Source organism: Silene latifolia, chromosome 3 (genome assembly GCF_048544455.1).
Source record: "Silene latifolia isolate original U9 population chromosome 3, ASM4854445v1, whole genome shotgun sequence".
Lineage (NCBI taxonomy): Eukaryota > Viridiplantae > Streptophyta > Magnoliopsida > Caryophyllales > Caryophyllaceae > Silene > Silene latifolia.
In genome coordinates this window covers 6,612,438-6,638,159 of record NC_133528.1, presented here as the reverse complement: position 1 = coordinate 6,638,159, position 25,722 = coordinate 6,612,438, and the positions used below count along the sequence as shown (strand labels likewise).

At 35.7% G+C, this 25,722-nt stretch overlaps 3 protein-coding genes across 7 annotated transcripts; all 3 read left to right on the top strand.

The window, feature by feature from the left end:
* Positions 1 to 666: 666 nt before the first annotated feature.
* LOC141646973 (LEAF RUST 10 DISEASE-RESISTANCE LOCUS RECEPTOR-LIKE PROTEIN KINASE-like 1.3) lies at positions 667 to 6,649 on the top strand. Its single transcript, XM_074454992.1, has 4 exons — positions 667 to 1,917; positions 3,602 to 3,649; positions 3,744 to 4,031; positions 5,633 to 6,649. The coding sequence occupies exons 1-4, from the start codon at positions 1,158 to 1,160 to the stop codon at positions 6,460 to 6,462; spliced, it is 1,926 nt and encodes a 641-aa protein (XP_074311093.1). The 5' UTR covers positions 667 to 1,157; the 3' UTR covers positions 6,463 to 6,649.
* Positions 6,650 to 7,650: 1,001 nt separating this feature from the next.
* On the top strand, positions 7,651 to 14,018 carry LOC141646971 (3-deoxy-manno-octulosonate cytidylyltransferase, mitochondrial-like). Of its 3 annotated transcripts, XM_074454988.1 has the most exons (10): positions 7,657 to 7,980; positions 10,810 to 10,855; positions 11,077 to 11,163; positions 11,260 to 11,384; positions 12,192 to 12,245; positions 12,282 to 12,331; positions 12,420 to 12,471; positions 12,567 to 12,677; positions 12,866 to 12,989; positions 13,583 to 14,018. In XM_074454988.1, the coding sequence occupies exons 1-9, from the start codon at positions 7,777 to 7,779 to the stop codon at positions 12,956 to 12,958; spliced, it is 822 nt and encodes a 273-aa protein (XP_074311089.1). In that variant the 5' UTR covers positions 7,657 to 7,776; the 3' UTR covers positions 12,959 to 12,989; positions 13,583 to 14,018. The 3 variants fall into 3 exon arrangements, with proteins under 3 accessions (XP_074311088.1, XP_074311089.1, XP_074311087.1); XM_074454986.1 differs by having other exon boundaries at positions 7,660 to 7,980; positions 12,192 to 12,331; XM_074454987.1 differs by lacking the exons at positions 12,866 to 12,989; positions 13,583 to 14,018 and adding an exon at positions 12,762 to 12,859 and having other exon boundaries at positions 7,651 to 7,980; positions 12,192 to 12,331.
* On the top strand, positions 13,583 to 19,934 carry LOC141646972 (3-deoxy-manno-octulosonate cytidylyltransferase, mitochondrial-like). Of its 3 annotated transcripts, none has more exons than XM_074454991.1 (9): positions 13,583 to 13,660; positions 15,692 to 15,737; positions 15,959 to 16,045; positions 16,142 to 16,266; positions 17,101 to 17,240; positions 17,324 to 17,375; positions 17,469 to 17,579; positions 17,726 to 17,845; positions 19,586 to 19,934. In XM_074454991.1, the coding sequence occupies exons 2-8, from the start codon at positions 15,722 to 15,724 to the stop codon at positions 17,816 to 17,818; spliced, it is 624 nt and encodes a 207-aa protein (XP_074311092.1). In that variant the 5' UTR covers positions 13,583 to 13,660; positions 15,692 to 15,721; the 3' UTR covers positions 17,819 to 17,845; positions 19,586 to 19,934. The 3 variants fall into 3 exon arrangements, with proteins under 3 accessions (XP_074311092.1, XP_074311091.1, XP_074311090.1); XM_074454990.1 differs by having other exon boundaries at positions 13,630 to 13,720; positions 19,603 to 19,934; XM_074454989.1 differs by having other exon boundaries at positions 13,630 to 13,720.
* The last annotated feature ends 5,788 nt before the right edge of the window (positions 19,935 to 25,722 follow it).

Here is a 25,722-nt window from a genome sequence, read left to right as displayed (position 1 = left end):
GAGGGAGTACATTTTTACGACTTAAAAACGTGTTTTTTGTTGTATTTTAATTTATTTTAAGTCTACTTAATCTCGTTCAGTTTATGTCACTTTAATTAAATTAATACGGAGTACTCCATACAATTAAGAATATACTTAAATTTACCTTTTGCCTCTAGATAGTTAAGTTTATGAAGTTATCTTTAATTCAGTAGGTGGATTATACATCTGATGTACTACATCAGTTAAGAAAAAGTTTTTGTGTTCTAATTTAAAAATCTTGAGTTTTATTATAAAGTTTTTGAGTTTATTTACTTAAACATTAATCTCAAGAAGTTACATTATAACTCCAAAAAATTACATATAAGCTCAGAAAAAATTGATTTTTAACGTCATAAAACTAAAATGTAATTTATAAATTATATAAAACTCAAAAAAAATACAAAAAAACTCAAAAACTCATTAGGTATGATGTAGTACATCTGATGTACAATCCTTTTTCTCTCTTTAATTAAATTTCCGTAATTAAGTTATGTTTAAAAAAAGTTGACATGCCTAATAATAATATGAATCAAACAAGTCGAAATGATTAGAATAAATCACAAATTACTTCAAGTTTTCTTAACCCAATCACATGATTTGTTTAAGCGACTTACTTTTCTGGGAAGAAAAAATGTTGAATTCAGAAATTATGAGAAGCTGTAAATAGCAAAAAGTGAGACTTGCAGAGGTAGAGTATGGTGCCAACTAGCCTTACTGAAAATGTCAAATTAATGCGCCATTAAACTCACATACATATCATTTACAGAAAAAGGAACATCATTTTCCAGCATTGCAACGAATACCTTAGAAGGTTTCTAAGCTCATTCATATTAATTTATTTCATATTTTACGCTGCAAATCAAACTCAAAAAACACAAAAAAAATACTCCCCTCGAATTTCTTCAACAAAACAGATACCATTAAACTCACATACATATCATTTACAGAAAAAAGGAACCTCATTTTCCAGCATTGCAACGAATACCTTAGAAGGTTTCTTAGCTCATTCATATTAATTTATTTCATATTTTACGCTGCAAATCAAACTCAAAAAACACAAAAAAAATACTCCCCTCGAATTTCTTCAACAAAACAGATACTTTCGCTAACGAGTAACGACAGTATTGTTCTACATCATGAAGCTTGTTCTTTTTCTTGTTGTTTTTCTGTTTCTCCTTGGAGATAGTCAGGGTAACCATACTTGGTATGATAGTTGTAACCGGTTAGTTGGCTGTGGCAGCTTTGTACCGGTAGGATATCCGTTTTGGGGTGGACAATGGAGACCCAAAGAGTGTGGGTATCCCCATCTTAAGATCAGTTGTGAAGACGGTCTAACCCCGACTATTATGATTGATGGTATGGAGTATGTCGTGTTGAATATTAATGAACTCGATTGGGTTATGCGTGTGGCAAGGAAAGATTATTATAGTCAAGGGGTTTGTTTGAAAACGTTTGCCAACATCAGTCTTAATTGGAATGAGTTTCGGTACACCCCGATAACACAAAATTTAACTGTCTTGTATGGCTGTAAACCACCAAAGAGTCGAGTATCGGAGAAGTTTAGTTGTAAGATCAAGGGTATCGCACGTGATACCGGCTACTACGTGGATGGGATAGTCAACCCGCTTGAGTATCATTGTAATCTGAGTGTTGTGGTTCCAAGTCTTGTGGATCCGGTAGTTGGTTTGACGATGGTCTTTCAGGATGGTTTTCAGTTGAATTATACTTTACAGAATCAGAATGATGTTGTATTCTGTCAGACTTGTGAAGGGGCACCATCAAATGGAAGTTGCGGGTACGATAACAGTCGAAACAGAACTGTTTGTTTATGCCCACACGGAATTGAAGATATCAAGTGCAACATCATCAATTCAACAGCCATCCCACCCACCCAAGGTATATGTGCTTTGACCGTTTTATTGATCATAGTTTAATATTTAATTTAGAGGTTTTCTGTTTGATCATACTGCATGCAATTGCTGTTACTGTTAGTTCCTTAACAATATGTGTTTAGACTGTATAGAAGGGATCAGTAAATTGAAATGTTATTGTCAGGACTCAGAAACTCTGGTGCTTTTACTGCAGTTTTTTTCAAACACTGTCTTGGTTCAAGGGATGTCAAAACGAACAAATCGTAGTCGTAATGGTGGAGTCTTTAGGCAGTGTCTTTTGCTTAGAGGTTTCTCGTCTCGTTTTTATTTGTAAGGCATGTCAAAACTAACAATAATGTTACTGTTAGTGTTGAATTTTGGAGTCAGAGACTTAGAGGATGAGAAAATGTCAGTCATTATCTTGTAGGAGAGTTATAATAATTCCTTAAATAACAGAAACCTTATCTGTTTTTATTGTCTAGGGAGTATTTAGAGGTTTTTTGTTTGATCATAGCGAATAGAAAAGGGAAAATAAAAAACAAAAAGGAGAGCGAAAATGTAATGGAAAGTGAAGGTAAACTTAGAGGTTTTAAAATCGAAACGATGATTCATGTCAGCCGACCCCAAATCATTGTGGGATTAAGGCTCTGTTGTTGTTGTTGTTGTTGTTGTTGTTGTTGTTGTTGTTGTTGTTGTTGTTGTTGTTGTTGTTGTTGTTGTTGTTGTTGTTGTTTTTGTTGTATAGTTTGGCAATGTTAACAAATTTGGTGCAAAGCGATACTCATACTGTATGAAATTGCTGTTACTGTTAGTTCCTTAACAATATGTATTTACTGAAACACATTTTGCTTTGTAATTAGAGATTATGGCCATGTGGGCATCAATTGTAAGACTATATAGAAGTAAGATCAATGTTAAATGGTGGGTTAATAATATCAACAATGATCTTTAGTAAATCCAAATGTTATTGTCAGGAGCTCTGGTTGATCTACTGCAGTAGTTTATACAGTGTTTTTCAAAGATTTTCTTGGTTCAAGGGATGTCAAAACGAACAAAGCGTAGCCGTAAATCATAATGGTAGAGTCTTTAGGCAGTGTCTTTCGCTTAGAGGTTTCTCGTATGCTTTTTATTTGTAAGGTTCTGTTTCCTTGGTTGGACTGATGAAAATGATGATCCCTAATCTGTTTTTCAACCCAATTAGTTCACAATTTGCATGCTTTGAATTGAATCATTAAAAACTGAAATGTTATTGTCAGAACTCAGAAGCTCTGGTGCTTTTACTGCAGTAGGTTTTTACTGCAGTTTTTTTCAAACACTGTCTTGGTTCAAGGGATGTCAAAATGAACAAATCGTAGTCGTGATGGTAGTCTTTAGGCAGTGTCTTTTGCTTAGAGATTTCTCGTCTAGTTTTTATTGGTAAGGTTTTGTTTCCTCAGTTGGTCCAATGAAAATGATGATCTCTTACGGACAATAATGTTACGGTTAGTGTTGAATTTTGGAGTCAGGACTTGGAAGATGAGAAAATATCAGTCATTATCCTGTAGGATAGTTATAATTCCTTAAATAACATAAATCTGATCTTTTTTTCAACCCAATTAGTTAGTGTCTCTTCTGTTTTTCAACCCAAATAGTTCATAATTTGCATGCTTTGAATTGAATCATTCAAAATGACAGAAACCCTATCTAAGTTCTTCAATTTTTTACTGTAGCTGCTGAAAAGAAATCCTCCAAGCATTCGAAGATCGGTTTAATAATAGGTAAGTATGAATTAACAAATCAACTCTATTGGTGAATTCTCAAGACGATTGTGCAAAACATTACAAACTAATTTTCATTCAAAATTGTATACAGGATTATGTGTTGGAGGAGGGGTGGTACTTGTTGCTCTGACAGTTGGGATCATCTATTTCCTAAGAAACCGGCAGTTTTCTGAACAAGACACGACGACTGAAGCTTCATCTCACCCCCTACAACAACTCGGCCAATCATTTCCAACTCGCCCATCTCCGAACTCGATCTTGGAAGAGGCTAGCACTTTGGATCTCAAGCTATTCGACTATAAGGATCTCGAAAAGGCCACAGATAACTTCGCTGAGAATCGCGAGCTTGGAGAGGGTGCATATACGACGGTGTATTATGGTATGTTATTAATTATCCAATTTTTTCATTTATTGTGAGGTGCAAGTTGGTGTTTTGGGTACTATTAAACCATACAATGCTTGTTTGGTTGCTAAAGGTTTTCACCAACGTCCCGGTATTGGTTATTTGGACACATTCAGTCCACAGTTTGATTGTTTGTTATCGCTTGTGGTTTTAAACGGTTGGTCCCTTTGTTAATTAGACATTAATAATGCACTTGAGGACCATAACCATAGAGGATATTCTCGACCTTATCATAGTTGGCAGACCAGAATAAGAGGTTTCGATGGCTTGGATTCGTTTGGAATCGTGTTGTCGGGTGTTGCCATGAGGAAAGTTTCCACCTCAGATGCAAGCAACTCCTAATTACTCGTATATCCTCCTTTATCCTTATCATCTTGGACGGGTAAAGGCCGTTGGTGGGGAATCAATTTGCTCGCATCTGAGGTGAAAACTTTTTATATGGAAAATTCTTTGGAGTTAAGGCTAAGACAAGGACCCTAACTATCTTTTTTTTTCCAGTTAAGGAACTCAATTACCCATTCCGCTAACTCTTCGTTAATTGTTTCGTTGTACACTTGTTGCCGTGCTCATCTGCATGTTTGGTTCATCTTGATTCACTCATCTTAAATAATTTTTTTGTAACAAAAGCATAATACTTTAATGAATCCACCCCCTGATATGTTGATAATCAATCCCTCGTCTTAAACAAAATCAATCAAACATTACATCATCAGTGTAATTTAGGTGATTTTGTTTTTGTTCGAGTTTTATAAATTATTAGTTCTGAACCATGGAAATATCAATGGCGGCAGATATATTTGAAACGAAAATTTGAAGAGATATATTAGCTGCTTGATGGATTGAATTGCTTGTTCCTTCATATTCGAAGAGATAGATTAGCTTTTCGATTTCACTATCTCATTTGTTTTATTTTTTTCCTTTCCGCTAGATTTTTCAATTGCGTATGATGTAATGTTATAGTAATTTCCAGTTCATCAACATAATTTTCTCATTAATTATATTTTCAAAAAAGAAATTCGAAAAACAAACCTAAAAATCTAAAATCCATCATAGTATTAATTGGCCTGCATTTGTTACAAAAATTTATTTGGATTGATCATCAAAAAGAACCAAAGATGCAATGGGCAAGGCAGTAACTCAGTAGGTGTGCAATGAAATAATTAACGGAGAGTTAACGGAATAGGTTAGGGAGTTCCTTAACTGGAAAAAGAAGGATAGTTCGTGTCCTTAATTGTCTTAGCCTTAACTCAAATTCTTTGTGATATACTTCAAGTGATGAGGGAAAATCCCCTCTCTTTTGCAGACTCCCTTGTGTGTTTGATCACCCCCCCTGCCATAGTTACATTAGGTGATATTAGGCCTAGGACTGCTGCTAAATTTAAGTTGCTGAATTGTTGGACTCGGCATCTAGAGTTTTTAAATAATTGTTGAACAATCTTGATTTGAGGCTGGTAGAATCAAAGGCATGAGTGACTATGTACTGTATATTTGAGGTGATTGTTTAGTAGGCATTATCTCCCATTTTTCCATTTTTCTAGCTATTCTTGATTTATGATTTTCTTCAATTGTGTTTTCAGGTAAACTCTCGGACGGTCAAGAAGTTGCAGTCAAGCGATTTTACCAGCACAATGACAAGCGAATGGAACAATATATGAACGAGGTTAGCGTCTTAGCCCACCTACGGCACAAGAACGTCTTAGTTTTGTATGGTTGTACACCTAGAACGAGCAAGGAAATACTCTTGGTGTACGAGTACATCTCAAATGGAACCCTCGGGGACCATTTGCACGGCAAAGTTTCTCAAACAAGCCGTCTCCCTTGGCCTTTGCGAGCCAAAATCGCGGTCGAAACCGCAGAAGGGTTGTATTTCCTCCACCAAAATGGGGTTATTCACCGAGATGTGAAAACCGCAAATATCCTATTGGATAACAACTTACAAGTCAAGGTGGCGGATTTTGGATTAGCTAAGCCGTTTCCTCTAGATAGGAGTCATGTCTGGACCTACCCACAAGGGACTCCTGGCTACGTGGATCCAGTGTACTTTCGTCATTACCGGTTGACCGAAAAGAGTGATGTCTACAGCTTTGGAGTTGTTCTAGTGGAGTTAATATCGTCAAAGGAAGCTGTAGACGTTACAAGACGGGGTGATGACATTAACTTGTTTTCAATGGCCCTGGACAGAATCCAGAAGGGAGAGATGAATGAGTTAGTAGACTCATCTCTCCGATACGACGTCGATCCAACTATCAAGACGTCCATCGACTTAGTAGCTCAGCTTGCTTTCCGGTGTCTACAAGTAGATGCCGTGATGAGACCTCAAATGGTCGAGGTTCTGGAAACCCTAAAAGAAGCTCAGATGCTTCTAACCGAATATGAAGCAAGTACTAGTGGTACTAGTGGACAGTAGAGTAGTCTAATAAGTGTAGGATGTATAGCTTTGGTTATTGTTGAAACACTTAAACCAATTATTAATCTAATGTTAGCTAGAATTGCAGCTTGTTGTAGTATGTTAACCTACAAAATATTTGTATTTGATCTTTATGAAATGAATCAAATGTTGATTTTAGCTCTAAAATATGAGTAACCTTTCCTATTTTACTCTTTGAGTTTGTAGTTGATTGAAAATTTCTCTTTACAAACCGGCTCATTTTAACATTATTTCAGTGACTTTGGAATATCTTCTTTTAACTTGAGACGGTTTTAAACTTGAGTAGTAGTTGGACGGAAAAAAAAGTTCCCACATTTTCAGTTGATTGAAAATTAGGGCCGGTCAAAAGTGCGGGTCAACCCGGACCCGACCCGTCTATGGGTCACTTTTGACCCGCCCGACCCGTCCTATATTCGGGCCGTTTTCGAGTCCCCAAATCTCAAGCTCGGCCGTCCCAACCCGGACCCGCCCTAAACCCGCTTCAGAGGTCACCTTTAACTCGGCTTGGCCCGACTTGACCCACCCCTTATCTCGAGCCGGTTTCGGGTCTCCCAAGTCAAACCTGGCCCACCCCCGACCCGGCCCGCACCATTGACTAGCCCTTGAAAACTTCCTTTTAGAAACCCGTTCATTTTTAACATTATTTTAGTGACTTTTGGATATCGTCTATAAAATTAGTTTTTTTTTTGTAAATAACCCCATTTTATGTCCAGGTTTTTACAAATAACCCCATTTTATGTCCATTTTTTCAAATAACCACCTTATATATCACGTAATCCAAAAAAATTGCCACCAACTATTAATTACGCTAACGAATTTTATAAACCCGATCTATATACAATATTACGACTTAAACTTATGCAATATACCTAAACTACCCTTACCTTAACACACCCCCAACTAACACCCATTCTAATGTAGTATAATGTCGTATTGCATAATGGGTGTTAGTTGGGGGTGTGTTAAGGTAAGTATAGTTTAGGTAAATTGCATAAGTTTAAGTCGTAATGTCGTATATTGATCGGATTTTATAAAATTCGTTAGCGTAATCATTAGTAGGTGGCAATTTTTCGAATTAAGTGATATTTAAGACGGTTAATTGTAAAAATCATAAAAGGGGTTATTTGTAAAAACTTGTATATAAAATGGTTTATTTACACAAAAAACTCTTAAACTTAAGACGGTTTTTAAACCCGAGTACTTAGTTGGACAGAAAAAGAGTTCCCACATTCTCACTTGATCAACATATGAAGTGAGTCAGTGAGTGGAGTGTTTAGCAATTAGCACACAAAAATGGAGAATCAAATGTCAATAAAATCATGGGTAACATATGGATTACTGATGGGAGTGGCGACGGCGATTGGGGCACACGCGTTCTTCCGTCGTAGATCTTCTAAATTCCGATCGCGCGTCGTCGGAATTATACCGGCGCGTTACGCTTCGTCTCGCTTCGAGGGAAAACCTCTTGTTGATATCTTAGGCAAGCCTATGATCCAGGTATTCCTTTCTTTTTTAAAATTTAAAGTTTCATACTTTCGCGCTTTTTCTGAATTGTAATTATTGTTTGGGAATCCCTAGATTAATTGTTTATTAAATTGGGTTGTTAATTGATGTGATCTTGTACGATGAGTTGTTAGTAAGTGTGAAATTAGCTTATGATCCAGGTTTTCTTTCTTTTGTTATTGAAAGATTCGATCTTTCGCGCTTTCTTGATTTGCTGTTTGTTGTTTTGGGGTGATAATTATTGGGATTTTTTGGATGATGGGTTGTTAGTAAGTATGAAATCAGCTTATGATCCGGGTTTTGTTTCTTTTGTTATTCAAATGATTCAATCTTTGGCACTTTTTTTAGGGTTTGTAATCGTTTTTTCGGAATGCCCAGATTAATTGTTTGTATTATTGGGGTGTTAATTGTTGTGGTATTGTGTATAATGGGTTGTTAGTAAATGTGAAATTAGCTTATGATCGAGGTTTTCTTTCCTTTGTTATTGAAATATTCAATCTTTTGCGGTTTGTCTGAATTGTAATTATTAATTGGGAATACCAGATCACTTGTTTGTTGTGATTTTGTATAATGGGTTGTAATAGGTGTGAAATCAAGGCATGATCAATTGTTAATTGGGGTGTTGATTGTTGTAGTTCTTATGATGGGTTGTTAGTAAGTATGAACCGAGCTTATGATCTCGGGTTTAAACTAAAGATTAGTAGGTATGAAATCAGTACATGATTAATTTACTTTGGGGTGATACCTGTTGTAATTCTTATAATGGGTTGTTCGTAAGTATGAAATCGGTTTATGATCCCGGACTTAAATTAGTAAGAATGAAATCAGCTCTTATGATGGGTTGTTAGTTAGTAGAGAGTCAGCTTATGATCCGGGGGTTTAAGATAAAGATTTATATTGGGGTATTGATTGTTGTAGTTCTTATAATGGGGTGTTAATAAGTATGAATTGCACAGATTGATTGTTATTCTGAAGTGGTAATTATCGTAATTCTTGTAATAGGTTGTTAGTAAGCATGAAATCAGCTTATGATCCGGTGTTTAAACTGAAGATTTATGTTGGGGTGTTAGTTGTTGTGATTCTTATAATGGGTTGCTAGTAAGTATGAAGTTCATGGTGTACTGTTATTTTGGGGAGTTAATTGTTACAATTTTTATAATGGGTTCTTAGGAAGTGTTAAGTTAGCATATAAACAGGGTTATAAACTGAAGATTTAGATGTTTGATCCAGTATTCGATTTTATAACTTCCATTTCATCATTCTGTTGTGACTTCTTTAGATATGTGAGGGGACTTTTGAAGAAGGGGAAGAAAATGAAGAAATGGAGGGGCAGTAATTATAGTGGTATGGAATGAGAAGACTGAATGTAAAGAAATTATCTCAAGTCGTTGGTTAAGTCGCTTGGCCTTGTCACTATACAGACTGAAAACCCATTTGCACCTAGTGTATTTGCTATAAAGGCTTGATACTGGGTGAGCAAACAGCGCACCACTAGGAAGATTTATTGGTTTAGGTGAACAGGGCGGTTTAGGTTAGAAATAGGATATTTTGTGCCAATATAATATTTGGGTATGAGAGAGTTGGTATTTGCTCTAGTAGTCACCTGGTTAATGTTGTATGTGCTTAGAAGCGTTTGAAGTTATCTGCTTGTAGAATACGCAGTTGTGGCTATATATTGTTGTCATAGGTGAGATAACTACTAATCTTTTAGTAGTTATCAACAAATGAAGACTGCAATCAGCTCATGATTAATTGTTATTTTGGGTTGTTGATTGTTGTAGTTCTTGTACGGGCTGTTAGTATGAACTGAGCTTATGTTCTCGGGTTTAAACTAAAGATTAGTAGGTATGAAATCAGTTCATGATTAATTGTTACTTTGGGGTGATAATTGTTGTAGTTCTTATACTGGGTTATTAGTTAGTACGAGCTCAGCTTATGTTCTCGGGTTTAACTAAAGATTAGTAAGTATGAAATCAGCTCATGATTAATTGTTATATTGGGGTGTTAAATGTTGTACTTCTTATGATTGGTTGTTAGTAAGTATGAGTATTAAGTTTATGATCCGGGGGTTTAAGCTAAAGGGATTTATATTAGGGTTTTGATCGTTGTAATTCAATTGGGTGTTAGTAAGTATGAATTGCACAGAATGATTGTTATTCTGGGGTTGTAATTGTGTAATTCTTGTAATGGGTTGTTTGTAAGTTTGTAATTAGCTTCTGATTGAGAGGGTTTAAACAAAAGATCTATGGTGTGTTAGTTGTTGTAACTCTTATAATGGGTTGTTAGTTAATATGAAGCTCATGGATTAGTTGTTAGGAAGTGTGAAGTTAGCGTATGACCTGGGTTACAAACTGAAGATAGATGTTTGACACAATTTTGATATTGTAACCTTCATTTCACCGCATTCTACGGACTGTTTTAGACATGTGGAGGAAATTTTGAAGAAGGGGAGGAAATTTCTGAAATAGTGATTATCATTGTGTTGTAGTTGGCTCGTTATGGAACGATCTTAGGACTGATTGTAAAGGCATTATCTCAGGTCGTTGGTTAAATTCCCCTGGCCTTGTCACTTCTTTGGCGTTGATAAGATAGGACAAATGTTTTGCGTGTGACATTTGATAATTTTATGCGATTTATCATCTATATAAATTTTTCAATGTATTGTTTCAAAATAAGCTGAAGTAGTTTGTGGAAGTCTGTTATATAGAGCATTTTGCTTAGTCACCCTTTTATAAAGTACCAGAGGCCTGTAGGTTCATGTTTAATCAAGAGAAAAAGTTTTAATCATTTCCTTTTCTCTTTGTTTGCTGTTTTCATCCTCAGCGTACATGGGAAAGAGCGAAGTTGGCATCTATGCTGGATCAAGTTGGTAAAGTCTTGAACCTGGGTCCTTGTCCCTCATTTTTAATTTGGTGTCGCATTTTTATGATGGTACTTGAAGGCGTTGCGAGTTACTTTAAACTTCTATTACTAACATGCACCCTCCTTAAAAAATTAGGGAGGAAGGGATCCAGGATGTTCGAAGATGTCACTGTTGGACCAGACTGCTGACCTCGCTTTACTAATTCAATTGATTTCTTCTTCCAACAGTTGTGGCAACAGATGATGATAAAATTGCAAATTGTTGTCGTGGTTTTGGTGCTGATGTGATTATGACTTCAGAATCTTGTCGAAATGGTATGATGTTATTGGATTACTCGTATAATTCTTGATGAGTGACGAAATCTGTTCTTCATAGGGACAATTTTTAAAATGGTCTGCCAATTGTTGTAGGAGCTGAGCGTTGCAGTGAAGCACTTCAGAAGCTTGGCAAGAAGTATGACATTGTTGTCAATATCCAAGGAGACGAGCCTTTGATTGAACCAGAGATAATTGATGGGATTGTTAAAGCATTACAGGTTCGTTTATTACTTTAGCTCTGTATGCCAGTACTTGGAAGATCTCGGTGACATTACATACGAAGTTTTTTGCATTACATTATAGAATGTTTAAACGGGTCGTCATGTTGAATTTTGTAATTAACTAACCATCATGTCAAAAGTATTACTTCAAATATACTGGAGTAGAATAAACTCTGATGCGAGAACTGTGGGAAGTGAGCTTCCGATACACCTGCATTTAGGCATTACAAGTGCTCGTTTTAGAGTTGACAAAAAACATTGTTTCTGTTTTACTTTATCTTCATCGTATTAAAAATTTTCGTGCGTCGTATCTCAAATGCTTTTTATTGCTTCTGGATTTATACTTTTATTCTTCAGACTTCGGTGCAAAATGCTCTCTTCATTCCGACACTACAAGTGGTATTTTTTTGACATATGTCAATGTTTTTTTTTTTTTTTTTTATATTATGAACAGGGGTTGCCTTCTATGAAGTTTTAGATGTTGAAACATTATATTGTCCCTGTATCGTCTGTTTTACGACGAGATGTATACTTTCATCCTGTCTTGCGACATTATACAGTAGTCATGCTTGACATTGTTGATATTTAGACCTCCTTTTGTGAATGATTTTGCTGCATCCTTGTATGTCTGAGTTATGAGGCCGTATTTCTTCTCAGAAGTGTGCAAAGTTGTTACATATTTCGTTAATTTTGTAAGCCAATCACGATCCATTGACCACATTTTTGAATCATTGTGGCCATTTGATTTCTGTCATGCTCGAAAATATCAGTTCTAGTCATTTAAAAGTAATCCCATTCTTGTAGTGCTCTCCTGATGCTGTCTTCAGCACAGCGGTAACATCGTTGAAGCCAGAGGATGCATTTGATCCAAATCACGTGAAATGTGTGATTGATAATCTTGGTTATGCAATCTACTTCTCCAGGGGACTCATCCCGTTCAACAAGTTTGTGTCCTTTTTAAACCTTATTCTTTCTTTTTTTTTTACAACAATTTCTTTATCTCGGTTCTAATTATATATCTTCTTCGTGTAGGTCTGGGAAAGTCAATTCAGATTTCCCTTATTTGCTCCATCTAGGAATTCAGGTAAAAGAAACACAAATGCAATAACAGAATCATAGGCGTTCGTTGGCGTTTTCCCTCTTCTTATCAATGACACCTCTTTGGTCGTCCGTGAACAGAGTTATGATGCAGAGTTCCTTAAAATATATTCAGACCTCACACCTACTCCATTACAACTAGAAGAAGATCTCGAACAACTGAAAGTTGTTGAAAATGGCTACAAAATGAAGGTATACTTTTGCTCTATATTTCTTGTTTCTCATTTATTTATTTCAATACCTTGGAGAGTCACCTTAATTTTCTGTTATCTGTAGATCTTCTTTCTCGGGTGGTTTACATTCTTGCCTCAATCGACCTCTTCTCAATTGTTGGAAGCGAATATTTACAGACATTAGTCTTTATCATCTTAATATTGCAGGTTATAAAGGTTGAGCATGAAGCTCATGGTGTCGATGTTCCAGAAGATGTAGAGAAGATAGAAAGATATATGCGTGAACGAAACTTGTCCTGATCTGTGAGATCCCGCTTGTTACAACTACAAGGTACAAACATTGCAGTATATTTTGTTGACTTTCCTTTTAATGTACATAGCCGCATAGATGATTGTGGTCTTGATTTTGTGTACCTCTCCCGTTTATATTTGTTTGCTTGGGGATGTATATGAGAAGGCCAATTGGTTGCTTGAAGTAGATTTCTGGTTAATTTACCCCTTGTGAAATCTCCGAGTTTAGACTTACAGTAGGTTATGTCGATGTAAGAGAGTATTTTCCAACGACTGTAGTTCGGACCACAATGCATAAGGCTTTATATGTTACTTCAAATTATTTTTACTTAAAAACTATAATAAAATAATCAATCTGCAATATCCGATCCCAATTGTACACGGTGCTTTAGATTAGAATCCAAATTCCTGTTTTCTAGTTCAAGAATAGTTCGAATTGTTTTAGCTCTGCCGAGTGGGTAATTTGGTAGAAACTCCAACTTAGTTGCTTGTAGTGATTACTGGATTATACTCCATAGGTTTTTCCGTCAGTCGAGCTTGCGCTTCTTACATGTTGAAATAGTTTCAATCCAAAAGAACACGGACCAACACTTTATCAACGCATCATGACACGTTTCTTTTTGGGTAATGCAGATACAATCAACTAATGTTTTGATCACACGATATGAAGGCTGTGTATGTTAAGTTCCGTGACACCGCCATTGACGAAAGGTTCGGGAGTTTTCGATATAGAAATATAATCAGTTGATTCAATTATTATCCCTGAAGATGGTATGGAGCTCCATTTATTTATTTATTTAACTATGTAATTGCGTGCTGAATTAGGCAAAAAGAAGGGCAGTGCTGAAAAAACACGGACTGCAGTGGGTCCGTCTACCAATGAACATTTGTAATTTTTTTTTTTTTTTAATTACGGAAATCCTACATCCTAACTAAAAGTTTTTAGGTCCAACCGAGTTAAGGTTTAGTTTGTTTTAACTGAATTGACATGATTTGAAATGATCGAGTTTACCCGACTGTCCCGGGTCAAATAATGCATCATGGTCAAAGTATGTGACCAAGTTGTTTACATCATGCAATCAACCTTACTGTTTGTAGGATTGAGCTACACACACCTGGTCCATCAAATTTATCCTCTTGTTTGAAATGATCGAGTTTACCCGACTGTCCCGGGTCAAATAATAATCTTGTTTCGCCTTCTTTCTACTGTCGTGGAAATAGACGTTTAGAAGGTGGAAATAGTTGTGTCGTGTTCGTTTTGTTGGCATGTTAACGACTATCTTAAACCTTATTTCTCGAACAATATGTAAGAAATTTTCGTTGGTGTCAAATGAGCCGCAATGGTGCGTAGCTCGATTTCCAGCATGTTACATAGAAATTGGAATAAAATCCCAAATGATAACCAGGAATCTAGACCCACCCGAATGATAATCCAAAAGTTGACTCGAAATAAAACAACAACTAAATCATTAACAAAAAATTCAACAATAAATAGAGTTAATTACAAATAACTCCCTTTAATAATTGACTTTTTTGAAATAACTCCCTTTTATACATAATTATTCAAATAACTCTCTTTTGAAACGTATTTTTATACAAATCAATGCCTCTTCACCGCAATTGGAATTATTTTTGAATTTTCAAGCCAAAAAGTCGGTTTTCCCTTCATTTTTCACTTTTATAAGATGTTAAAGTTATCCTTTAACATGACGAATTTATACCTGATTCTTATTTGTATACTATAATGCACGATTTGAGTGAATTAACAATAAACTTCGTTTATTGGTTTTGAGAGAGGTTTGGAATTGATCAAGGGTTATGAAAAATATGTAGCGATGTAGGGATTATTATAAGTATAAGAGTAAATCGGTCAGATTATAAAAATAAATTAAGTTTCGGTGAATAGGCATTGATTTTTATAAAGACATGTTACTTTGCTTGATATATAATATTGCTTTTCTTAAGCCTTAAAATGGTATATCAGCTAATTAAGCTCGTAAAATCAAGAGATGTGATATTCAAGATCTGAGTTCAAAACTCGTCACCAACATAAGAATTGTTGAGAGTCCCAACCGTTTCGTTCATGGGAAGTATGGGCTCAAACTTAACTTGCCAAATTTTCTTATGATGGGTTGTTAGTAAGTATGAACCGAGCTTATGATCTCGGGTTTAAACTAAAGATTAGTAGGTATGAAATCAGTACATGATTAATTTACTTTGGGGTGATACCTGTTGTAATTCTTATAATGGGTTGTTCGTAAGTATGAACAGGGTTATAAATTGAAGATTTAGATGTTTGACACAGTATTTCAATATCATAGCTTTCATTTCATTGTGTACCAGAGGCCTTGTAGGTTCATGTTGTAGTTGGCTCGTTATGGAACGATCTTAGGACTGATTGTAAAGGCATTATCTCAGGTCGTTGGTTAAATTCCCCTGGCCTTGTCACTTCTTTGGCGTTGATAAGATAGGACAAATGCAATAATACCTCTTTGGCGTTGATAAGATAGGGCAAATGTTTTGCGTGAAACATTTGATAATTTTATGCGATTTATCATCTATATAAATTTTTCGATGTATTGGTTCAAAATAAGCTGAAGTAGTTTGTGGAAGTCTGTTATATAGAGCATTTTGCTTAGTCACCCTTTTATAAAATACCAGAGACCATGTAGGTTCATGTTTAATCAAGAGAAAAAGTTTTAATCATTTCCTTTTCTCTTTGTTTGCTGTTTCCATCCTCAGTGTACATGGGAAAGAGCGAAGTTGGCATCTATGCTGGATCAAGTTGGTAAAGTCTCGAACCTGGGTCCTGGTCCCTCATTTTTAATTTGGTGTCGCATTTTTATGATGGTACTTGAAGGCATTGCGAGTTACTTTAAACTGCTATTACTAACATGCACCCTCCTTAAAAAATTAGGGAGGAAGGGATCCAGGATGTTCTAAGATGTCACTGTTGGACCAGACTGCTGACCTCGCTTTACTAATTCGATTGATTTCTTCTTCCAACAGTTGTGGCAACAGATGATGATAAAATCGCAAACTGTTGTCGTGGGTTTGGTGCGGACGTGATTATGACTTCAGAATCTTGTCGAAATGGTATGATGTTATTTGGTTACTCGTATAATTCTTGACGTGTGACGAAATCTGTTCTTCACAGGGACAATTTTTTAATTGGTCTGCCAATTGTTGTAGGAGCTGAGCGTTGCAGTGAAGCACTTCATAAACTTGGCAAGAAGTATGACATTGTTGTCAATATCCAAGGAGACGAGCCTTTGATTGAACCAGAAATTATTGATGGGATTGTTAAAGCATTACAGGTTCGTTTATTACTTTAACCCTGTATGCCATTACTTGAAGATCTCGGTGACATTACATACTAAGATTTTTGTATTACATTATAGAATGTTTAAACGGGTCATCATGTTGAATTTTGTAATTAACTAACCATCATCTCAAAAGTATTACTTCAAATATACTGGAGTAGAATAAACTCTGATGCGAAAACTGTGGGAAGTGAGCTTCCGATACACCTGCTTTTAGGCATTACAAGTGCTCCTTTTAGAGTTGACAAAAAACATTGTTTCTGTTCTACTTTATCTTCATTGTATTAAAAATTCTCGTGCGTCGTATCTCAAATGCTTTTTATTGCTTCTGGATTTATACTTTTATTCTTCAGACTTCAGTGCAAAATGCTCTCTTCATTCCCACACTACAAGTGGTATTTTTTTGACATATGTCAATGTTTTTTTTTCTTTTTTTATATATTATGAACAGGGTTTGCCTTCTTTGAAGTTTTAGATGTTGAAACATTATATTGTCCCCGTATCGTCTGTTTTAGGCTTTAGCTAAAGTTGTCTAAACTTACGGCGAGTTGTATACTTTCATCCTGTCTTGCCACATTAAACAGTAGTCATGCTTGACATTGATGATTTTTAGACCTCCTTTTGTGAATGATTTTGCTGCATCCTTGTATGCCTGAGTTATAAGGCCGTATTTCTTCTCAGAAGGGTGCAAAGTCTGTACATATTTCGTTAATTTTGTAAGCCAAATCACGATCCATCGACCACATTTTTGAATCATTGTGACCATTTGATTTCTGTCATGCTCGAAAATATCAGTACTAGTCGTATAAAAGTATCCCATTCTTGTAGTGCTCTCCTGATGCTGTCTTCAGCACAGCGGTAACGTCTTTGAAGCCAGAGGATGCATTTGATCCAAATCGCGTGAAATGTGTGATCGATAATCTTGGTTATGCTATCTACTTCTCCAGGGGACTCATCCCCTTTAACAAGTTAGTGTCCTTTTTAAACCTTATTCTTTTCTTTTTACATCCATTTCTTAATCTCGGCTCTAATATTTATCTTCTTCGTGTAGGTCTGGGAAGGTCAATTCAGATTTCCCTTATTTGCTCCATCTAGGAATTCAGGTAAAAGATAAATGCAATAACTGAATCATATTATCGTTCCTTGGCCTTTTCCCTCTTCTTATCAATGACACATCTTTGGTCGTCCGTGAACAGAGCTATGATGCAGAGTTCCTTAAAATATATTCAGACCTCACACCTACTCCATTACAACTAAAAGAAGATCTCGAACAGCTAAAAGTTCTTGAAAATGGCTACAAAATGAAGGTATACTTTTGCTCTGTATTTCTCATTTATTTATTTCACTACCTTGGAGAGTCACCTTAATTTCCTGTTATCTTTAGATCTTCTTTCTAAGAAATTGGTGAAGCGAATAATTACAGGCATTAGTCTTTATCATCTTAATATTGCAGGTTATAAAGGTTGAGCATGAAGCTCATGGTGTCGATGTACCAGAAGATGTTGAGAAGATAGAAAGATATATGCGTGAACGAAACTTGTCCTGATCTGTAAGACTCCGCTTGTTATACAAGGTACAAACATTTTACTATATTCGTCGGCTTTCCTTTTAATACAGATACCCACTTAAATAATTATGCTCTTGATTTTGTGTACATCTCCCGCTTAAATTTGTTAGTTTGGGGATGGATACGAGAAGACCAACTGATTGCGTGAAATACCCTTGATTTCTGGTTAATTTACCCTTGTAAAATCTCCTAATTACAGACTTACAGTAACATTTTCTGAATGTAGTTTTGGACCACAATTGATGAGGCTTATCATATGGAATATTACTTCAAAAATATTTGTACTTAAAAGTGCAATCAATCTGAAATATCCGATCCCAAATTGTATACTCAGTAAGTCCACAGTTAATATTAGAATCCGAATTCTGTGTTGTTCCAGTTTAGGAATAGTTCGAGTTGTTTTAGCTCTGTCTTGTGGGTAGTTTTGTAGAAACTCAACTTAGTTTGTAGTGACGAGTGAATAAGAGTACTCCTTAGTTTTTTCCATTAGTCTATGGAGGCCTAAGATCGACTACACTGTCTGTGGAATACATTTAAAAAAAGGGTTATTTTATGGGAATAATCCAAACTATACCTCGCCTTCTCAAATTAATCCAAACTTCAATTTAACTCAAAATAATCCATTTTATTGCCCTCTTTTACTTACATTAGACTTAGGCCATTTTTGACCTATAAAATCAAGTAAATCAACCGGTAACCCCATTTTCTTTTGTTTAAACCTCCTCTCTCCTGAATTAACAATCCCATCATCACCCACCAACCCATCTTGCTAAATTATTTACTGCCGTCAATAGTGTTGAAGTCTACTACTCTAAACATAATCAAGTCAAATTCGCAAACATCAACGATTATAGACAAGTTGCATGGCAATTTGTGGGTGAAGATCTTTAGTAGGATGCCTAATGTCCATCTTGTGTGTTTGATTCATCGTGTATTTCCTGAATTCAAATTGGGGCTTTGGTAATGGTAGTGTTGTAGGGGTGTTATTGTCTTTTTGCGTGAGAATTGCAGAGATTTTGGGCATTTTTTAGGAGGAAAGTGAATGAAGAACATGGAAATGAGTTGATAATTTTTTTTTTTTTGTTATTATTCAAGGAAAAGGGGAATGGAGATCTAGATTTGGGAGTTGAATTACATTTATGAACCCAAAACCTTATATTCAAATTAGTCACTAGTTCAACTGGGGCTACTCTTTTCTTTGCCAAATAGTTCAGGAAGGAAATTAATTGGGTTTTTTCTTCTAGAAATAAGTTGATGTGATTATACGACTAGGAATAATAAAGCATCGAATTTGATTCAATCATTAGAAGAACATTCAATAATGAGTGTAAATGTTTATGTGATGTGCAGATTACATGAGGAAACTTAGATAATATCTATTAACTCAGATTGCAGGGGGATTTAAATGTACAGGGGAAAATATTTGAGAGTAATGAGAGAGATGGGTGTTTTGGTTCTTGCCTGATTGGTGATGAAGAAAGGTTAATGTGGGTGAGGAATGAGGGAGATGACTTAACAAGGGTGCAATGATTTTACATTTTTAAGTGTAACCTGGTTAACAGGTAGCCGGTTACCCGGTGCATTGTAAGAAAAATGAGGGCGTAAACCAGATTATTCTGAGTTAAAGTATAGTTTGGATTAATATGAGAAGGGGAGACATAGTTTGGATTATCCCCATGAAATAACCCTTAAAAAAACATGACGTCTCATTATGTTGCTTGTGTTCCTTACATGGTGAAATAACAGGGCCGTCGATGATGCAGATACAATCAACTCGTCTTTTCATCACACGAGGAAGGCTGCATATGTTCGGTTACCTGACACCGCCATAGACGGGAGGCTCAGTAGCTTTTCAATATAGAGATTTAAATCAGCTGATTCAATTATTATCCCTGAAGATGGTATGGAGATCCATTTATTTAACTATGTAATTGCGTGCTGAATTAGGCAAAAAGAAGGGCAGTGCTTAAAAAACACAGGGACTGCAGTGGGTCCATATTCCAATGAACATTTGTAATTTTGTAGAGGTTTCTTCATTCTTGTGACTTGTGAGAGTATCTAGTCAAAAAGTTGTACTGCTCAGTTCTTTACCTAATTCCTTCTCAATCTGTTTACTCTTTTGAATCACACAAATTCTCATTTGTGACGGTCATATCCGTCGCATGTGGGGTAGATAAGACAAAAGCAGAGTGTCTAGGGAGTAACAAACTATTTTGTCTTATCCACCCACATGGATAGTACTTGACCCGTCGCAAGCTTGGGACGGATATACCCGTCACAGGGGAGACTTGATGGTTGTAACTACGACGGGATAAATTTGACCATTTTATGCAATTTTCCTCCATTGTTTTAAACATGAATTTGAATTTGTGACATGATCAGCTATAGTAGTAATTTTTTTTTAAACGGAAATCTTACATCGTAACTAAAAGTTTTTAGGTCCAACCGAGTTAAGGTTTAGTTTGTTTTAACTGAATTGACATGATTTGAAATGATCGAGTTTACCCGACTGTCCCGGGTCAAATAATGCATCATGGTCAAAGTATGTGACCAAGTTGTTTACATCATGCAATCAACCTTACTGTTTGTAGGATTGAACTACACACACCTGGTCCATCAAATTTATCCTCCTGTTTGATTTGCCATAATAATAATAATAATCTTGTTTCGCCTTCTTTCTACTGTCGTGGAAATAGACGTTTAGAAGGCGGAAATAGTTGTGTCGTGTTCGTTTTGTTGGCATGTTACCGACTATCTTAAACCTTATTTCTCGAACAATATGTAAGAAATTTTCGTTGGTGTCAAATGAGCCGCAATGGAGCTTAGCTCGATTTCAGCATGTTACATAGACCTATCGCTAGAAATTTGCATTACGACAGTTATATGCAAACAACCAAATTTGAAACTGGAATCCGGATACAATCAATAGAAATTGGAATAAAATCCCGAATGATAACCAGGAAGCTAGACCCATCCGAAAGATAATCTGAAAGTTGACTCGAAATAAAACAACAATTAAATCATTAACAAAAAATTCAACAATAAATAGAGTTGATTACAAATAACTCCCTTTAATAATCGACTTTTTTTAAATAACTTCCTTTTATACATTTTTATTCAAATAACTCTCTTTTGAAACGTATTTTTATACAAATCAATGCCTCTTCACCGCAATTGGAATTATTTTTGAATTTTCAAGCCAAAAAGTCGTTTTCCCCTTCATTTTTCACTTTTTAAAGTTGTCTTTTAAAATGACGAATTTATATAATGCATGAATTGAGTGAATTAACAATAAACTTCGTTTATTGGTTTTGAGAGAGGTTTGGAATTGATCAAGGGTTATGAAAAATAAGTAGTGATGTAGGGATTATTATAAGTATAAGAGTAAATCGGTCAGATTATAAAAATAAATTAAGTTTCGGTGAAGAGATATTGATTTGTATAAAGACATGTTACTTTGCTTGATATATAATATTGCTTTTCTTAAGCCTTGAAATGATATATCAGCTAATTAAGCTCGTAAAATTAAGAGAGCTGATATTCAAGATCTGAGTTCAAAACTCGTCACCAACATAAAAATTGTTGAGAGTCCCAACCGTTTCGCTCATGGGAAGTATGGGCTCAAACTTAACTTGCCAAATTCACAAGCGCTTGAAGTGCCCAATAAATACCCTTGTTATTAAGATCCATTTACTCAGTAGGAATTAGCCCATTTAACAGGTGAATTGCCAAGGGTCCTGCTATACGTCGTCGACATTTTACTAATTATCGTCGACAATTAATGTAAATTTCTAAGTTTGCCCTCCATAACATAACTCCATATCCGTCTCACCAAAATGCAATTTCCGTCTCACTAAAACACAAATGCAATTTCCGTCTCACTAAAACACAAGTCACCGTCTCACTAAAATATTTCAAACAAAAAAAAATGAACGGGAACGATTTTAACAACGATTCCAACAATGAAGCTAGTAACGAGGTGAGTTTACGATTTAGTTTTGTTAAAATTTTTTGTTTTATTATCGATTGAATCCCGAATTAGGATAGATGCCTTGATTGTAGACGGAATTATGATAGAATTCGTGACGGATTTTTGTTGAAAATGCAATCGAAAAGAAAAAAAAAAATAGGACGAATTGGGCCTGGACGAAGAGAATTTTCGTCCAGGCCTGGTCATGGACGAAAAATCCTTTCGTCCAGGCCTAATTCGTGTTATTTTTTTTTTCTTTTTTTTTTGTTTCCGTCTTATATATATATATTTTTTTTTCCGACTCGTTTTGTATAAAACAATTAAAATAATTAATTTCCGTCTTTGTATTGTATTTTTTTATTTTTTATTTTTTCCGACTCGTTTTCTATAAAACAATTCAAATAATTAATTACCGTCTATATATTATATTTTTTTCTTTATTTTTTCCGACTCGTTTTGTATAAAACAATTAAAGTAATTAATTACCGTCATTGTATTATATTTTTTTATTTTTTATTTATTCCGACTCGTTCCATAGAAAATAATTAATTATTAACTAATTTATTGAAATGCGTGCGCAGGTGATTAACGATGGAGACGGTATTGATTACTCAGATCATTTTACGACTACCTTGTTCTTTGCATCAAGTTTGGAAGCGTTTAATTGGGCATATGAGATCGGACTCCGACTCGGGTTTGGTATAAAAAGAGCAAGCAACAAGAGAGTTGGTCGTAACACGAATTTGAGACAAGATTATTTTGTTTGTCGGATGGGTGGAAAAGGTCCCGTAAATAAGGATGCCGATTCTTTAATGAGGGGTAGCACGGGTACCGCGTGGTGCAAATGCAAATTTTCAATGAAAGTTATTGAATTAGAAGAGAATAAGTGGAAACTTGTGATGAGATCCGGGTTTCATAATCATGCTTTAACGTTGTATTGTGACGGTGACAGATACTTTGCAAAGTTTGATGAAGAGGAGTTGGCTTATATCGATGCCCAAGTTAGAGCTCACGTTAGACCGGCAATTATTAGTGCGGGTTTGTATCAGCGGAATCCGGAAAAGTCAAGACCTAATCGGCGACAAATCTACAATCGTTCTCAGAAAGTAAGGGCCGAGGAAAAAGATGGGAGAAACCCGGCACAACAGATGTTAGCACTTGCGGTTCAGCATAAGTACGTTCATTATTGAGTCACTGATCAGGAGACCGATGAGATAACCCACGTGTTCATGGCTCATCCAGAAGCCGTTAAGATGTTTCGATCATAATATTATGTGGTACTGATCGATTCCACGTACAAGACAAATGAATACCGTCTTCCGCTTGTTGAGATGGTTGGAGTCACACCCGTCGGGAAGAACTTTGTCATCGCGTATGCTCTTGTGAAGCATGAGTCCGAGGATGGATATCTGTGGGTCCTACGGAAACTGAAGGCCCTTCTCAATGATGTCGTTCAACCTAATGATATTGTTACTGATTGTGAGTCAGGTTTGTTGAACGCGATTCCCATTGTTTTTCCGGATTCGTCTCACTTGCTATGTCTTTGGCATATATATTCTAACGTGGAGACGAAAGCACTTGATATCACTGGTCAGGATAGTTGGGCTAAGCACATAACTTGTAACTTGTTTCAAGCGGTTGTCGAGGCGGAGACCGAAGATAAGTTTAATGTGGCGTGGGGCGATTCCCATTGTTTTTCCGGATTCGTCTCACTTCCTATTATTGTACCTTTTATTTTATATATCCGAATATTGTACCTTATATTTTATTTATCCGATTATTGTAGTTTATTATCCTCTGCATCTGATTAAATGACTTAAAACGTAATTTAATTAAAACATTCCTTAAAACACAATTTGACATATTTTAATTAAAACATTCCTTAATTTGAAATACAACGACATTACATAAACCACTTAAGACATAATAAAACATAAACCACTTAAAACATAATTAAAAAACCCCAAACCCCAAACCCCAAACCCCAAACCCTAAACCCCAAACCCCAAACCCCAAACCCCAAACATCAAACCCTAAACCCCAAACCCTAAACCTGAAACCTCAAACCCATACCATAAACGATTATTAAATAAAACATAACATAATTAAACCACTATCGAACTTAGTTATCTTCCGATGATGAAGATGACGATTTCTTATCTTCTTCATGATCTTGAACCTCAATTTCTTCAGGTTGGGAAGACATATATTGAGTCAACAAATCATTCATGTAGAGATAAAGATTTCCTTGGTTGAGCAATCTACCGGCACATAAGTCTGATAGTCTTGGGTAATCGATCACGGTGAGGATGCGCTCAAAATATGTAAAGATATCACTTCTTAACCTGCGAAACTCCCACATCTTCTCGTTTAACGCTTCATCAGAAACAACCTCATCTCTAACTGCTGGAGTTAGAACATGATCCGGGTTTCCGGTTAAAATTATACAAAGGCTACCAATTGGAGGCTCTTCAAGCATGTGCCATACAGTGGCACTGGGAACCACTGATTCAAGACGCTCAATTAGAACTGGTAAATTTTGAACAATTAGATCGATTCTGCCTTGATAACCTCTGATTTTTTGAGTATTTGTGAGAACCATTTTAGTATTGTAGTGAGTTAATAGGATTGGATGTTGTGATTGAAATTGACATAGAATGGCCTATTTATAGGCTATTAACTATAACGGCTATTTTGAATTATAACGGTAACATTTGAATTGTAACGGCTATTTTTGAATTATAACGGCTATTTTGAATTATAACGGCTATTTTGAATTATAACGGCTATTTTGAATTATAACGGTTTCCCTATATAAACATCTACATATTCTTGTATTTTTGCACTCATCTTCAACTTCTTCTATTTTCCAATCATCTTCATCTTCTTCCATTTTCTTCTTCAACTCTCTACTTATGTTGACATCATCCTCAATGTGGGGAAACCACCCAATTGAAGGCCTTGATTTTAAGAATCAAATTTGCAATCGTTGTCACAAAAACGCTATCATCAAGATTTCCGGGTCAGTTACTAATCCGAAAAAAGCGTATTTTAAGTGTGTACCTTACGATCATTTTGTGTCGTGGTTGACTGAAGATCATTTGACAATAACAAAAAAGTTGAAGATAGCATGTGAAGATGAAGGTGATGATGCATCAAGTGGAAATGTCATGAAAGAGCAAGTCATAGGTATAAAAAAGGAGATTTCGGAAATGTCAAGGATGATGAAGTTTTATTTCAAGTGTATCTTGTATTTGTTTGTTTTAATTATGTTGGCCATTGTCATGAAGTAGTGAGTATTTCCAGAAATGTATGAATTTGCAGCAGTTGTTATGTATTCAAGAAATTTAAGAAATTTCAGAATTTAAAACCGTCATGTTTTTTGAATTAAACAAGGTTCAAATAGTCAACTAACATAATCATCCAACATAAAAAATGTCTTCAAAAACGTACAACATAAATGAAAACAAACACAAATAGTCTCCCGACTACTGATCATCCTCTTCCTCGCTATCAGTGTACACACCATCTGCTCTACGCTGAACACGATCACCGGGTGTTTGACGAGGTCCTCTATGACGTATAATCTCCCTAGCCCTCTCAACCAATGGGTCGATGTTCTTCATCATCTTGCGGAAGAAGGAAAGCTGTTTCTTGTCATCGGTAATCCTTCCGGCCTCGGCAAACTGAAACACTAAAGCACGTGCAGTATGCAAATTGACAAAAATAACTAAAACGTTATAAACATTATCGACGAACAGTTAGAAAGTTAAACAATTATTACAACAACTATAAGTAAAATTATTACCACAGCAGGAACATCAAAATCGTCCTGTGCAGCGGGGGCATCATGGTGGTCGGGATCAATGATCAACGGGTGAGAATTCCCATTATACCAAGCCTCATAATCTGG

What these genes read in the sequence shown, in the direction of transcription:
- LOC141646972 (XM_074454990.1), top strand. An exon ending in ATCTATGCTGGATCAAGTTG is followed by an intron (nt 15,738 to 15,958) that starts GTAAAGTCTCGA and finishes TTCTTCCAACAG; the next exon opens with TTGTGGCAACAGATGATGAT. An exon ending in GGATTGTTAAAGCATTACAG is followed by an intron (nt 16,267 to 17,100) that starts GTTCGTTTATTA and finishes CCATTCTTGTAG; the next exon opens with TGCTCTCCTGATGCTGTCTT.
- LOC141646973 (XM_074454992.1), top strand. Translation starts at nt 1,158, where the DNA reads ATGAAGCTTGTTCTTTTTCTTGTTGTTTTTCTGTTTCTCCTTGGAGAT. An exon ending in GAAGATCGGTTTAATAATAG is followed by an intron (nt 3,650 to 3,743) that starts GTAAGTATGAAT and finishes AATTGTATACAG; the next exon opens with GATTATGTGTTGGAGGAGGG. An exon ending in ATATACGACGGTGTATTATG is followed by an intron (nt 4,032 to 5,632) that starts GTATGTTATTAA and finishes TTGTGTTTTCAG; the next exon opens with GTAAACTCTCGGACGGTCAA.
- LOC141646971 (XM_074454986.1), top strand. Translation starts at nt 7,777, where the DNA reads ATGGAGAATCAAATGTCAATAAAATCATGGGTAACATATGGATTACTG. An exon ending in TAGGCAAGCCTATGATCCAG is followed by an intron (nt 7,981 to 10,809) that starts GTATTCCTTTCT and finishes TTTCATCCTCAG; the next exon opens with CGTACATGGGAAAGAGCGAA. An exon ending in TTCAGAATCTTGTCGAAATG is followed by an intron (nt 11,164 to 11,259) that starts GTATGATGTTAT and finishes CAATTGTTGTAG; the next exon opens with GAGCTGAGCGTTGCAGTGAA.